At 36.0% G+C, this 12,481-nt stretch overlaps 1 protein-coding gene across 1 annotated transcript in view; it reads left to right on the forward strand.

Moving 5' to 3' along the window:
* The window catches only part of ARL6IP6 (ADP ribosylation factor like GTPase 6 interacting protein 6), a 35,463-nt gene that overhangs the window by 11,184 nt on the left and 11,798 nt on the right, over positions 1–12,481 (forward strand). The window contains exon 3 of the mRNA XM_061183975.1: positions 3,524–3,656. Coding sequence (XP_061039958.1) covers positions 3,524–3,656 — 133 coding nt within the window. The remainder of the gene's footprint in view (positions 1–3,523; positions 3,657–12,481) is intronic.

Below are 12,481 nucleotides of genomic sequence, written 5' to 3' on the forward strand. Positions count from 1 at the left end.
TTTTTAAAAAAATAAATTTATTTATTCATTTATTTTTGGCTGCATTGGGTCTTCCTTGCTGCACATGGGCTTTCTCTAGTTGCAGCGAGCGGAGACTACTCTTCGTCGTGGTGCGCGGGCTTCTCATTGCGGTGGCTTCTCTTGTTGCGGAGCGTGGGCTATAGGTGCGTGGGCTTCAGTAGTTGTGGCTCATGGGCTGTAGAGCGCAGGCTCAATAGTTGTGGCACACGGGCTTAGTTGCTCCGCAGCATATAGGATCTTCCTGCACCAGGGCTCGAACCTGTGTCCCTGCATTGGCAGGCGGATTCTTAACCACTGCGCCACCAGGGAAGTCCCTCCCACCTACCCTTATGTTTGCTTTAGGTGAAAATATTGAGTCCAAGAGGATGGAAGAGATAAATTCCCATCATATCATCAACTGATGAAAACTGAACTGTAGAGAAGAAGGAAGGATGTGTGTATTTATTTAAAAGACCTATATCCTTTGACACAGCAGTTCTTCCTTCAGAAATTTGTTACAGATATCCTTGTGTAACTATAGTTAAGTACAAGAATGTTACTTGCAGCATTGTTTTTAATAGTGAAAAAGTGGAATAATAAAAATATTCAATGGGGACTTCCCTGGTGGCACAGTGGTTAAGAATCCACCTGCCAGTGCAGGGGACACAGGTTCGAGCCCTGGTCCAGGAAGATCCCACATGCCGCGGAGCAATGAAGCCCATGCGCCACAGCTACTGAGCCTGCACTCTAGAGCCCACGAACCACAACTACTGAGCCCCCGTGCCACAACTACTGAAGCCCGCGTGCCTAGATCCTGTGCTCCACAACAAAGAGAAGCCACCACAATGAGAAGCCCGTGCACTGCAATGAAGAGCAGCCCCTGCTCGCCGCAACTAGAGAAAACCTGCACGCAGCAACAAAGACCCAACACAGCCATAATTAATTAATTAATTAATTTAAAAATATGCAATGGAATTGTGGCTATGTGTAGTGATATGAAAGGTCTCCAAAATTGTGTGAAAAAGTTCAGGACAATTTTTCTGCTGAGAATCTCATTTGCATAAAATAAACTGAGAAAATATATACATAGTATACATTTCTTGTATATAACTGGCCCCATTCTTGTACATGACTATCTACATTACCTATAAATTTACAAAAGATGAACAATAAACTCTTAAATGATTGCTTTCAGGAATGGAGTTGGTAAATTGGGGAAGGAAGACTAGCTTCATTTTTAGGTACCTTTTTAAAATTATGTTAACTCTTGGTAAAATGGGTTTACAAAACATAAGTTATGAAATTTTTAGCTTCAGGATTCTGAAGGTAGGGCCTCGTTAAAAATTTAGTTGCAAATTGCCAACTTCTGTGGCTCTTCTGCTTGTTCATACATGAATTGAGTAATTTCAGAAGTATAAGCACTTCTAGACCACAATATTGCAATGTACTTTTTTAGCCCTGTCCTTGTTACCTGAGTTTTATCAGGGATATAACTGTTGATTAATTCAAAATGAATATAAAATAACTAAAGTGTCCAAAGTAAGGCAAGCACTTAGATCATGGAATAGTAGTCATTTCTGAAAACTCAAGAATATTTTTGTACTAAATTTGGCAGGTGTTCTGTTAAAGCACCTATGTGAAAAAGCTTGATGCGCTTTAGGGAGCCTCACATTTTGTTATTTTGGGTTATTTTGTGTCTTTCTCACTTTTTTAGATACTGAGAAGTTTCCATCATTCCACAGCAGTCCCCAAACATATAGTCTCTGGGTTGGCAGGAAGGTTGCACCTCAGTCTTTACTAAGGTTCTCTCTACTCAGTCACAGGTTGGGCAAGGTTCTAGAGTCTGTGCAAGGATATTGGGATAGGAGTGCAATCTAGTCCTCAAGACATTTGCTCAAATGAGTTACTGCTGAAACATTTTGCATTCTGGTCAGGATGGCCTTTCAGGTGTAGCACCTTCCAGGCACATGACCATCTGCTGTTTCTATGCCCCATCTTAGAGGCATCTGCAAGCTTGGCTCTGGGTCCATCTGCCAGGATACTGTACACCGCTCCAATTCCTCTCTGGTGTTGTGTGGCTTGATGGCTCCACCAGGAAGCCCCAGCAGCACTACCGACTCCCCATATACACACACAAGTGCAAACACACACACAACACTCTTCAAAATGGGGGAATCTTTCTCACCTGTAGATAAAACCCTCACTTTCTCTCCCTGTTCTACACAAACGTTTTTTCTACACCCCAGTCAATTGATTATCCTTGCTATCTATTTAGGACGTTTTGTCTTTATCTACCCTCCTCCTGCTTCTATCTATCCTACTAGTTCCCTTAATTATTTTGCAACATAAAAACCAAAGAGGTACTGGGCTGCTTCTCCTTTCTTTGCCACATCCTTCTTCTGGGGCAGTGAACACAAAGTCCATTATCTTTTTAAAAGGGGGTAAGGGAAGGGGGACTATCAGGAGAAAAACTTAGGTTCATCTTTCAGAAATACTTTGCTATAGTTCTTTGTTTGGTTTTGTTTTTTAATACTTCATTCCTCTGAGTTTATCTTTTAGCAGCTCAGTCTGTTACTGAGCTTCAAATGGTTTAGACGGTCCATTGCACATATTTCTTTCCTGCTTCTTCCTAAAATAAAGCTATCTTTGGTTGTGCATTTTGTGCAGCCAGGAAATCTGGTAATTCATAAGCCATTCTCTACTGTAGTCTTCTCAACCTTCCTTCCTCTGTGTACTACTGAGGCCTGGGACACACACACTTATCAGTAGTAGTGGCTTAGTAAACTGTCTTAAGGAGGCAGTTTGAATGTGTATCTAAAATCCTTCAAATTAAATTGTTCCCTCTATTGTCACTTTGTTTATTCCCCACATTCTTCCAACCCTTTTCTCTCGCAGCTCCTGTAGTACTGTGCTTTTGACTTGATATGCCTTACAAAATGCAGCTCCAGTGTGACTGAAAATAAAATCTAAGATCCCAACTCATTTATAAATTGGACATTAACTTTTGTTCATATACTGAGCAAGGTTAAATAATCAGAATTGGTTTGTAATGTTTATAGGAAAGCTGTAAAGAGTAGACACTCTAAAATTGATTCATATGTCAAAAGTGCATGGTATGGAAAGGGATCACTTAGTACTAAGTAATAAAAGGCAGCAAGCTATGATCACAAAGTTAAATGAAAAAGGTCAAGACATTTTAACAGTGAAGTGTTTTGCCATTTTTTCCACAGTTGAATTTTATAAAACTGAAGCTAAAAGTTACATTTTTAAGTTGAATTTGTACTCTTTTCCACATAGTAAATTATAATTGAATTAAAATATTCAATGATATGACTTCTAGTTGTGCTTTAATATTTTACACTTCCACATGGGAGAGCTTCTATTAAGCTCATATCTCTTTTATCACTTACATATAATTTAGAAGATCAGAAATACGTGTGATCTTCTGAACATGATCTACTGGGTTAATTTAAATTGCTTTGGTGTTAATAATTCAAGTTTTCCCCTTTCTTGTCCCATTAAGGATTCTGGACTCTACTTATAATATCCCTAACTGCCGGATTCTCCTGCTGCAGCTTTTCTTGGACAGTGACTTATTTTGATTCTTTTGAACCAGGAATGTTTCCTCCTACTCCTCTTTCACCTGCCAGATTTAAGTAAGTATTCCTGTTTCTTCTTTTTTTTCTCCCAACCCATTCTGCTGAAACCTACTAAAATAGAAGCAAGAGGCTGCTTGCTTGTGAGATAATATGTTGAGGCCCCAGTCTTTAATCTATAAAATACAAATGACTCAAAGTTTTCAGCTTGGCTCAGCCTTTAGATAAGTGGAGAAGAATATTTTAAACTCTGTATGTAGATAATTCAGTGGTGGTCTAAAAAAATTAATTCAAGGAATAATCTAATAAGTAAGAAACTTTGATGGCTATTTGTCCTTTTAGGATGGAATTTCATTTAAAACAGTATATGAAGGCCTAATTAATGTTAGCAGTATGAAAGTTTTACAAGATTCATGCATAGATAGTCAGACTTATAACAGCTTAATAATTGGATTGAAATTTTCCTCAGATTTAAACTTTGTGTAATAATTAGCAAGCATTTATGGCACCCAGTTTATATGTCTAGACCAGATTAGATGCGTTTCATAGTGAAACATTAAATTTCTTTGGTCTATATTTTCTGTTTCAAAGAGTTTCAGAAAATTCAGTAATCAGCATTCTAATCTAGTTTATTTATATTGGGAAGACTCAGGTTTTATAAATTGCCAAATAAAAGCATCTAAGACCTCTAGTTTATTCTACAAACTAAGGGTGGAAGGAGTGGGGGGAGAGAATGAAGAGTAGAAAATAAATTCTGTTAATGATATGTATGTTATCAAGAGTATTATAGTTGTTACTGTTGTTGTTACTACCAGTTCCAGCCCACCCCATGGACAACTCATGGAGATAAAATCTATTTGAGGGACTCTGTAAATAAGTGTAATCACTTCAGATGAAATGCATAAGTGTATTTTAAACATCTTAATAAATCCCTATCTGTAAATGTAACATAAATCACATACTTGCCAATACCTTTTTTATGTGTATTTTGAGTGGATAATGATTAATTAATAATCTAAATTGACTAAATTATACCTAACGGTGCAGTACCATCCCATAGTTTACATGGGTACCATTCAGTTGGAAAGTTAATTTTGCTAAGTTAATTTTGCTCTCAGTTCAAATTTATATTCTATTGCTGCTCATTGACATCAATTAGTTACTTTAATAGGGGGTATGAGTCTAATATAGATGACATAATGAGACTACTTTCATAAGTCACAAAAAACCTTAATTTAATTTTTTTTCTTTTACTTATTTATGTCTCACTTCTCCCCTGAATTCTAGTCGTACATTTCCAGGTATTAAGTAGATTTTGCAACCTGGGTTCAGAAAGCACCTGGCACTTAGAATTGTTAAAGCTTCAATTTGTCTTAAAGACATAAGTATCCACTCACTTATCAAGGCTTGAAACCCTTTTTCACTGTATTTATAGCCCTTCACCAAGTCTAGTCATTCTTGCCTTTTGAGTTGTTATTGGAATACTTTGTCTTAGCACCCACAGTGTTTTTGCTCTATTTAAGATCTTGGCTAGGGTACTTCACTCCTTGAAGTCCCCTACTACAAGCTTTCACTCTTCTCATTTGTCCTGTATATTATAACCTTTCTAAAAACAGATCTTAGTCACAGCTCTCCCTGGTTTAAAAGTCTTCAGCAGCTTTCCCATTGCCTTCAGAATAAAGTCTGACTCCCAAGTATAGCCTAACAGTCCTTCCCCAAGTGACCTTACTCTACTTTTCCAACTTTATCTTCAGCTATTTCTCCAATGTACCCTCTCCTGTAGCGACATATCAGATTATTCTGACATCCCCCAAATAAGCTACGAACTTTTGAGATGCCATGGCTTTACTCTTGCTGTTCTCTCTTCCTGGAATGTCATTTTCCCTCTCAGCTTCTCTTCCGCTACTACCAGAATTCCTAAGACTCATATGTTAGAAGCTTTTGGAGTTAGAGAAAAGCATTTCTGTTCTCTTAAGGATCTGGAATTCTGAGGGTATTTAACTAATTTCTTAAAAATTATCTTTGCGTTTTTTATTAGACTAGAACCAGATGGGCCTCAGTTTTCAACGTCTTTATTAGTCATTCAAATTTAATATGAGATGGTGTCAGATCAGAGACTTAACATATTTGTTAATACAATCCAAAAAATGCAGTTTTGAAATATGTACATTGTGTGTACATATATATTTGAATTCCTTTCAGTATGTAAGTAGAGATAAGTTAATTTTATATATGATAAATAAGCTATTAAATATCTCATGGGAGTCAGACTGTAATTTAAAATGATCATATGCTTAATAGAAGTACAGTCTAAAAAAGACATATAATAAATACAGTGATAGTTGATCACATATTAGCAGAAACCACAGACCCAGAAAGGCATATAATAGTGATAATTGGTACAATTGTTTTATAGTGAAAACCCTGCCTTCTAGTGTTTGTAGAAAATAATGCAATTACTTCAGAAATGGCAGAATATAAGTACATTCTCTCTGTCACCAGTAGAGTGAGTGCTTGTACAGGGAAACAATTTCTCTACCTTTTGAGAAAGTTGAAATCTTCAGACTTTATTTTCTTAGAAATCAGATTGATATATTTTATTATTTTGCAATATCACACTTTTATAAAAATATCTTTATAATAGGTTATGTATTCTTTTGTTATCTAAAATAAAGTGATGTTAATATAAATATTTTCTTTGATTATATAAAAGTAATATAAGTTCTTTGTTGAAAATTCAAAAAGCAAAAAGAAAAATAATGGAAAAACCCATAATTAGAGAAAGTGACACAACATTTTAATGTATATCTTTCCATTCTTAGCATATTTTTAAAAATTAAAACTGGGATCACAATATACATATTTGTAATCCATTTTTTATTTAACATTTTGTTGGAACATTTTCTATTCTATTGGAATATTTCTATTCTCTTTCTATTGGAATATTTCTTTGGAATTTTCAATGTTTTAAGTATATTTTAAAGACCAATCATTATATATATCTATCTTTTAAGGGAAATCTAATACAAATGATGGCTAGATTCTAAGATAATTTATTAACAGGGGTCTGCTTAACTAATTAGAAACTAAAGAAAGGCAAGATAATTGAGACATAAAATGAAGAGACTTTTCTCTTTACTTTTTCTTTTTAAGATTAGGATTATTATTTAAAATATTCCCTGTTTCTAACTCCATGAATATCAGGCATGAAGAGAATAAAATAATCAGGTCTAACTGGTTTGTTAAAAAAAAGTCATTTGCTCTCCTTTGCAGATTAAAATACAGGGGCATTTTTTTAAACTAATTAGTAGAAATGGGAAAAAAATTTGAGAAGACCATGTTTACTATGGCTATCAATTAGTTGTACTTCCCTGGGAACATAAACTCCTCAAGGGAAGAAAATAATAATCTTTATTGATATGTAGTAAATATTAGATGAGACATTTAATGAAATCACAATTTGGATCAATAATTCATTAGGGGAGTTAAGAAAGAAAACCTTTGGGGCTTCCTTGGTGGCACAGTGGTTAAGAATCCGCCTGCCAATGCAGTGGACACGGGTTCGAGCCCTGGTCTGGGAAGTTCCCACATGCTGCGGAGCAACGAAGCCCGTGCGGCACAACTACTGAGCCTGCGCTCTAGAGCCCGCGTGCCTAGAGCCTGTGCTCCGCAACAAGAGAAGCCACCGCAATGAGAAGCCCGCGCACCGCAACGAAGAGTAGCCCCCGCTCACCACAACTAGAGAAAGCCCGCGCGCAGCAACGAAGACCCAACGCAGCCAAAAATAAATAAATTAAATAAATAAAATAATTTAACAAAAAGAGAAATAAAACCTTTGTACTCATTAAAAAAATTTATATTTACTGTTTCATATTTGTTAGATATTATCTTAGTTCAGGCTGCTGTAACAAAGTACCATAAACTGGGTGGCTTATAAACAACAGAAATTTATTTCTCACAGTTCTGGAGACTGGAATTCTAAGATCAGGCTGCCACCATGGTCAGTTTCTGGTGAGGTCCATCTTCTGGTTTGCACATGGCCTCCTCCTTGTTGTGTCCTCACAAGGCAGAGAGCAGAGAGAGGAAGCAAGCTCTCTTGTGACTCTTATAAGAGCACTCATCCCAAATCCCATTCATGAGGGCTTCACTCTCATGACTTCATCTAATCCTAATTACCTTCCTAAGGCCCCACATTCTAATACCATCACATTGGGGAATAGGTTTTGACATGAATTTGGTGGTAAGGAGATGGACACAAACATAGTCCATAACAGATACAGCTTAGAAACTTTCACTTTTACATAGGCACAGACCTTTAGGAAATAACAAGATGGTTAAAGAAGTTTGCAAGGTGTATTTTCATTCAGGTACTTAATGGGCTTCAAAGGCATATTTTAAGAAAGATGGATGTCATGCTCACTTTGCAAACTTTTCTCGGTTAGAAGGTATACTGCAATGTCAAATATGCAAACTTCTCTGTTAGGATGCAGTTACTTTGTGGAAAAGAAAATTTGGGTCAATTGTACTTTTAAATTATTTTCTTAGTTTCTGAAAATCTGTTAAAGTGTTAATAACAAGAGGCAGAGGCAGTAACTTTAGATTCCTTGGAGTATCTATATAGTTATTGCCCACTTCTTGCTACTTTATAATTCATTATCCTGTTCTCCTACACTATTTAATCAACATCTTTAGTTCACTTCTCATTAGTTTTCCCTGTTTACTCATTGGGTGGTGTTAGTGATTTCCAAGCAGGCAAATTTAGCAGTGTATATGTAATCAATATTTCACATTATGGTGATCTGCTTTAATTATAGTTTCCAGGAGTTAATGTATATAAATATGTGACCTACCCGTGTAAAGATACTGCATTCAGAGAGAACCCAGAGCTTGAAAGAATCTTTGGGTTCTTTCCAGGCTGGGCTGATGGCAGCACCAGAACTTTTTTTTTTTAATATATATATATATAGTTTTTAATAAATTTATTTTATTATTTTTGGCTGTGCTGTGTCTTCGTTGCTGCGCGTAGGCTTTCTCTAGTTGCGGTGAACAGGGGGGGCTACTCTTCGTTGTGGTGTGCAGGCTTCTCATTGCGATGGCTTCTTTTGTTGCAGAGCACAGGCTCTAGGCGCGCAGGCTTCAGTAGCTGTGGCTCGCGGGCTCTAGAGCACAGGCTCAGTAGTTGTGGCACACGGGCTTAGTTACTCCGAGGCATGTGGGATCTTCCCAGACCAGGGCTCGAACACGTGTCCCCTGCATTGGCAGGCGGATTCTTAACCACTGTGCCACCAGGGAAGCCCAGCACCAGAACTTTTATTTAAGTCCTCCTGGTTGGGGAGGAAGATAGGTATGGATAGGAGATGTGCCCCAAAGTTGCGTTTTTCCTAACAAGTACAACTTTTTAATGAATACTCTAGGATTTCTAGGGATGTCTTAGACATTCCTATTAAAGATTATGGGAGAACTGAGTCTCTGCTAAGTCATCCTTAGGGGTTATCATTTTTATTAACAGATGAAGAAACTGAGTCCCAAGGACTCAAGGAGTCCCAAGGAATGTGTACCTTGCACAAAGCCAAATAATTTGCATGTGGCATAGCTAGCACCTAACTCTATTTTTATTGTTTTTGTTTGCCCACCTCCTTTTTATTATGAAAAGAATCAACAGGAGGAATTTCACTAATTGAAACAGCATCATTTTATTGACAGTTAAAGGCACTTGCTGTGGGCCTTTGCTCTATGACAATTTTGCCTATGCGATATTGCCAAATGCAATTAAAATCTGTTCTTAAAATCTCACTCTTTGTTCTCTCCTTTACTGTTTTCTCTGTGACCAGAGTTCTCCACTCCAGAATGACTGCTCTCGCATTTCACACTACCTGTGCACAAGCCCCATCTAGTGGTGCAGTGATGTGGCTGCAGGTTTATAGTTATCAGCTTGCTAATAAATAACTCAGTGATTATAATAGGTCCCGGCTAGGGTAAAAATGTTACTTTATAGTCTAAAAATAAATTTAGTGGGGAAATGATAATATATATGATGGGTGTAGCAAAAAGCACAATGTAGACAGCTCATTAGTTTTGTAATTGAGTCAAAATATTCAATAAAAAGTGATACGAAAAATAGTTAAATAAGTCATTAAGTTTGTCTATCTTATAGTACTTTTATGTAGAGTCAGAGTTCAAGGACCAATTTTTTTAAGGGCCAGTATTCTTAAATAAGTTAAGGGTGTTACTTCATTTTAGGGATAGGACTATTATTTTGTGCTGGTAATACCCACAGAGACTCATTTCCAAGGAGGAAAAACCAATGCTTGTATTTCAAGTTATTAAGGATATAGGAATACTTGTTAAAAGAAAAAGTAGACATCATTTTAAGTTTTCTTAGATAGCTTTTAAAAGAGACCTAAACCCTCAAAATTATCCCTGAAGTAGCCATTTTGAATTATCAGAAATAAGCAAAATACTGTATTTTTGTTATAATTAGACTCAAAATCAGAGTTAGTATTTGTCCTTTGAGTGCCTCTGAGATGGTCACATCTGTGTATTTCCTAAAATGAGGCAGATTGGAAGGCATAGTTGGATGTTCGTTTTATAGAACTAAGAGCATAAATTCACTTTTATATTGGTAGAGAAGTTTGGTATTTGCTTTTAAATGTATTATTGCTTGTATTTATGACTTATTTGATGTGGGACTTATGGTCAAAATGCAGGGAACCTTTATAATTATTGGTTATTATTGTCATGATTTCTAGGGATGTGCTAAGGTAGAGAGTAGTGTCTTCACTAAAGCCTGCTTAAAATATAATTTATAGAATTTGATTGGCAATCTACAGTGTTTCATAGTAAATATACAAACCAGGGGTATCTACTGCTGATGCTCTTGGTCTTTTTGTCTAGATCACTCTGAGTTATTCACCTTTATGTTTCTTCTTCCAACCACTAATGGTATTTGGTAAATATCAGGACACTCAATGTCAATAAACACATGCTTTTACTTCAGTTTAAATTTATTTTTATGCAGCTTTTTTTTTAAAAATTGTATTTTCTTACAGTGGTATTTGGTATTTGCAAAGTAAATTTGAAGTAAGAAAGAAAAGGGAACAGTTGATTTTCATTTGAATTGCTTTTTGGTAAACTGTTTTTGGTAACTATTTTACAGAATAAAAATTAACACATGTGATCTGATACTGTTTCATGTGTCATTTTCTGTGTAAAGTTCTGGATGTAATCAGATGCTGAAATATTTAATCTCCATTACATTTGTATATGAATGTGTTTGTTGTTACTGTTGTTGTAGGAGGGAAGCAGATTCAGGATTTAGGATTGGCATTGCTGTATTATAATAATACTCTTTTTCTACTCAACATTACGTTTATTTTTCTATGTTATTAAAGGGTCTTCTCTGACTTCTTGCTCTTCTTGACATTAGGGGCTTTAATTCTTGCGGGTTAAAATACAGTACAAAACAATAGTAAAATCAGAAAAGGGGTTATGGGTTCTTGGGCAGTAATATAAGTCTTGAAGGTCAGGAAAAGTGGGTGATTTAGTATTTAAATTAGAAGTTTCTTTTCTAAGCACACTAGATTTAACATTGAGCACAATAAATTGATGCTATGACTCTTTCATACAGACTTCGGAGGGCTGCCTCTTTGTCAAATCAGATTCTTTATTGCCATGGACTGATGAAACAGATGTCAGATGGCTAATTGCAGTAGGAGAGAAAAACTACTGACAAAAGAGATAGATCAAGAACTTGGCCTTGATATTTGAGTATCGTGAAGTTTCATTATCTAGGGACTGTTTGGAGCCATCAGTTATAATGCTGTCACTATTAATGAATGTATTGATGGCACCACACTGTGGCTTATTGAAGTGAAGGGTTAAAATATATGCGTGTCTTATAAAATATATTCTATTAAAGTTCTGAATGGAGACTTAAATAGATGTAACAAAATCTTATAAGAACTCATATTAAATATTCTTGGTTTCTTTGTTACTTTCATAAAGTAATATAGCTAGTAAGTGTTTGCACCTGTTTGCTATGGCTTTTGCTTATGCTAATTTACAATGTGTTACATTTGGGCTGCTGAAAAGACACGGGTATCCATATGTAAAGACTAGCACTGATAAGAAATACATAAGAGATAGCACGTGGCAGTGTTGAACTTGGAACCCTTTCTGTGTGTTCAACAATCTTTATATATTACGAGTCAGCCTGGTATATTAAAAAGGGCTTATAAGTAAGGAAGTGACTTCCAAATGCAGGCTACACCATATACTGCCAGAAGAGCTTTTGAGAAAGTCAGTTGGTGTCTCTGAGCCTTATTTTCCTCTCTCCAAAATGGGTTTAAAACAATGACGTCTACCCTCATAGGCAATAAGTATAACTTTACTAGTTAAAGCAACAGATACATCAGATGATAAAGCAGATATAGTCCCAGAGCTTTTCTTTCCTTTGCTTAATTGAGATTTTTCAAGCTGGATATCTGACTATGGCCTACCACTGGTTGCCAATTATCTTTTCTTGAGTAATTGTTATTTATCTTGAGATTTTTATCCTTTTGGTTTTTCCCCTTTTTATTCTTTTGATAATAAGATGCTCCTTCTTGTATGAAATTATGCTGATAGTAGATTGTAGTGGTTTTCAAACCTGTTCCTGGCAAAACAAGTTTGACAACAAAACATGGTGTCAGTTACTTCCTTTTAAAAAAAAATCATTTTTAAACGGACTCATGAAATCTAAAGGCTTGGGAATCCCATTTTTCTTGTACTTTTTGTACTGTTTGGCCTCACTTTCTAATGAATAAGGACTTTGTCTAACCAAGGTAGTGTCCAGGACAGATAGATATCCTAAGGCATTTTGCTACCTCGATACACTGGTGAATAAA

Source organism: Eubalaena glacialis, chromosome 1, assembly GCF_028564815.1.
Source record: "Eubalaena glacialis isolate mEubGla1 chromosome 1, mEubGla1.1.hap2.+ XY, whole genome shotgun sequence".
Classification (NCBI taxonomy): Eukaryota; Metazoa; Chordata; class Mammalia; order Artiodactyla; family Balaenidae; genus Eubalaena; species Eubalaena glacialis.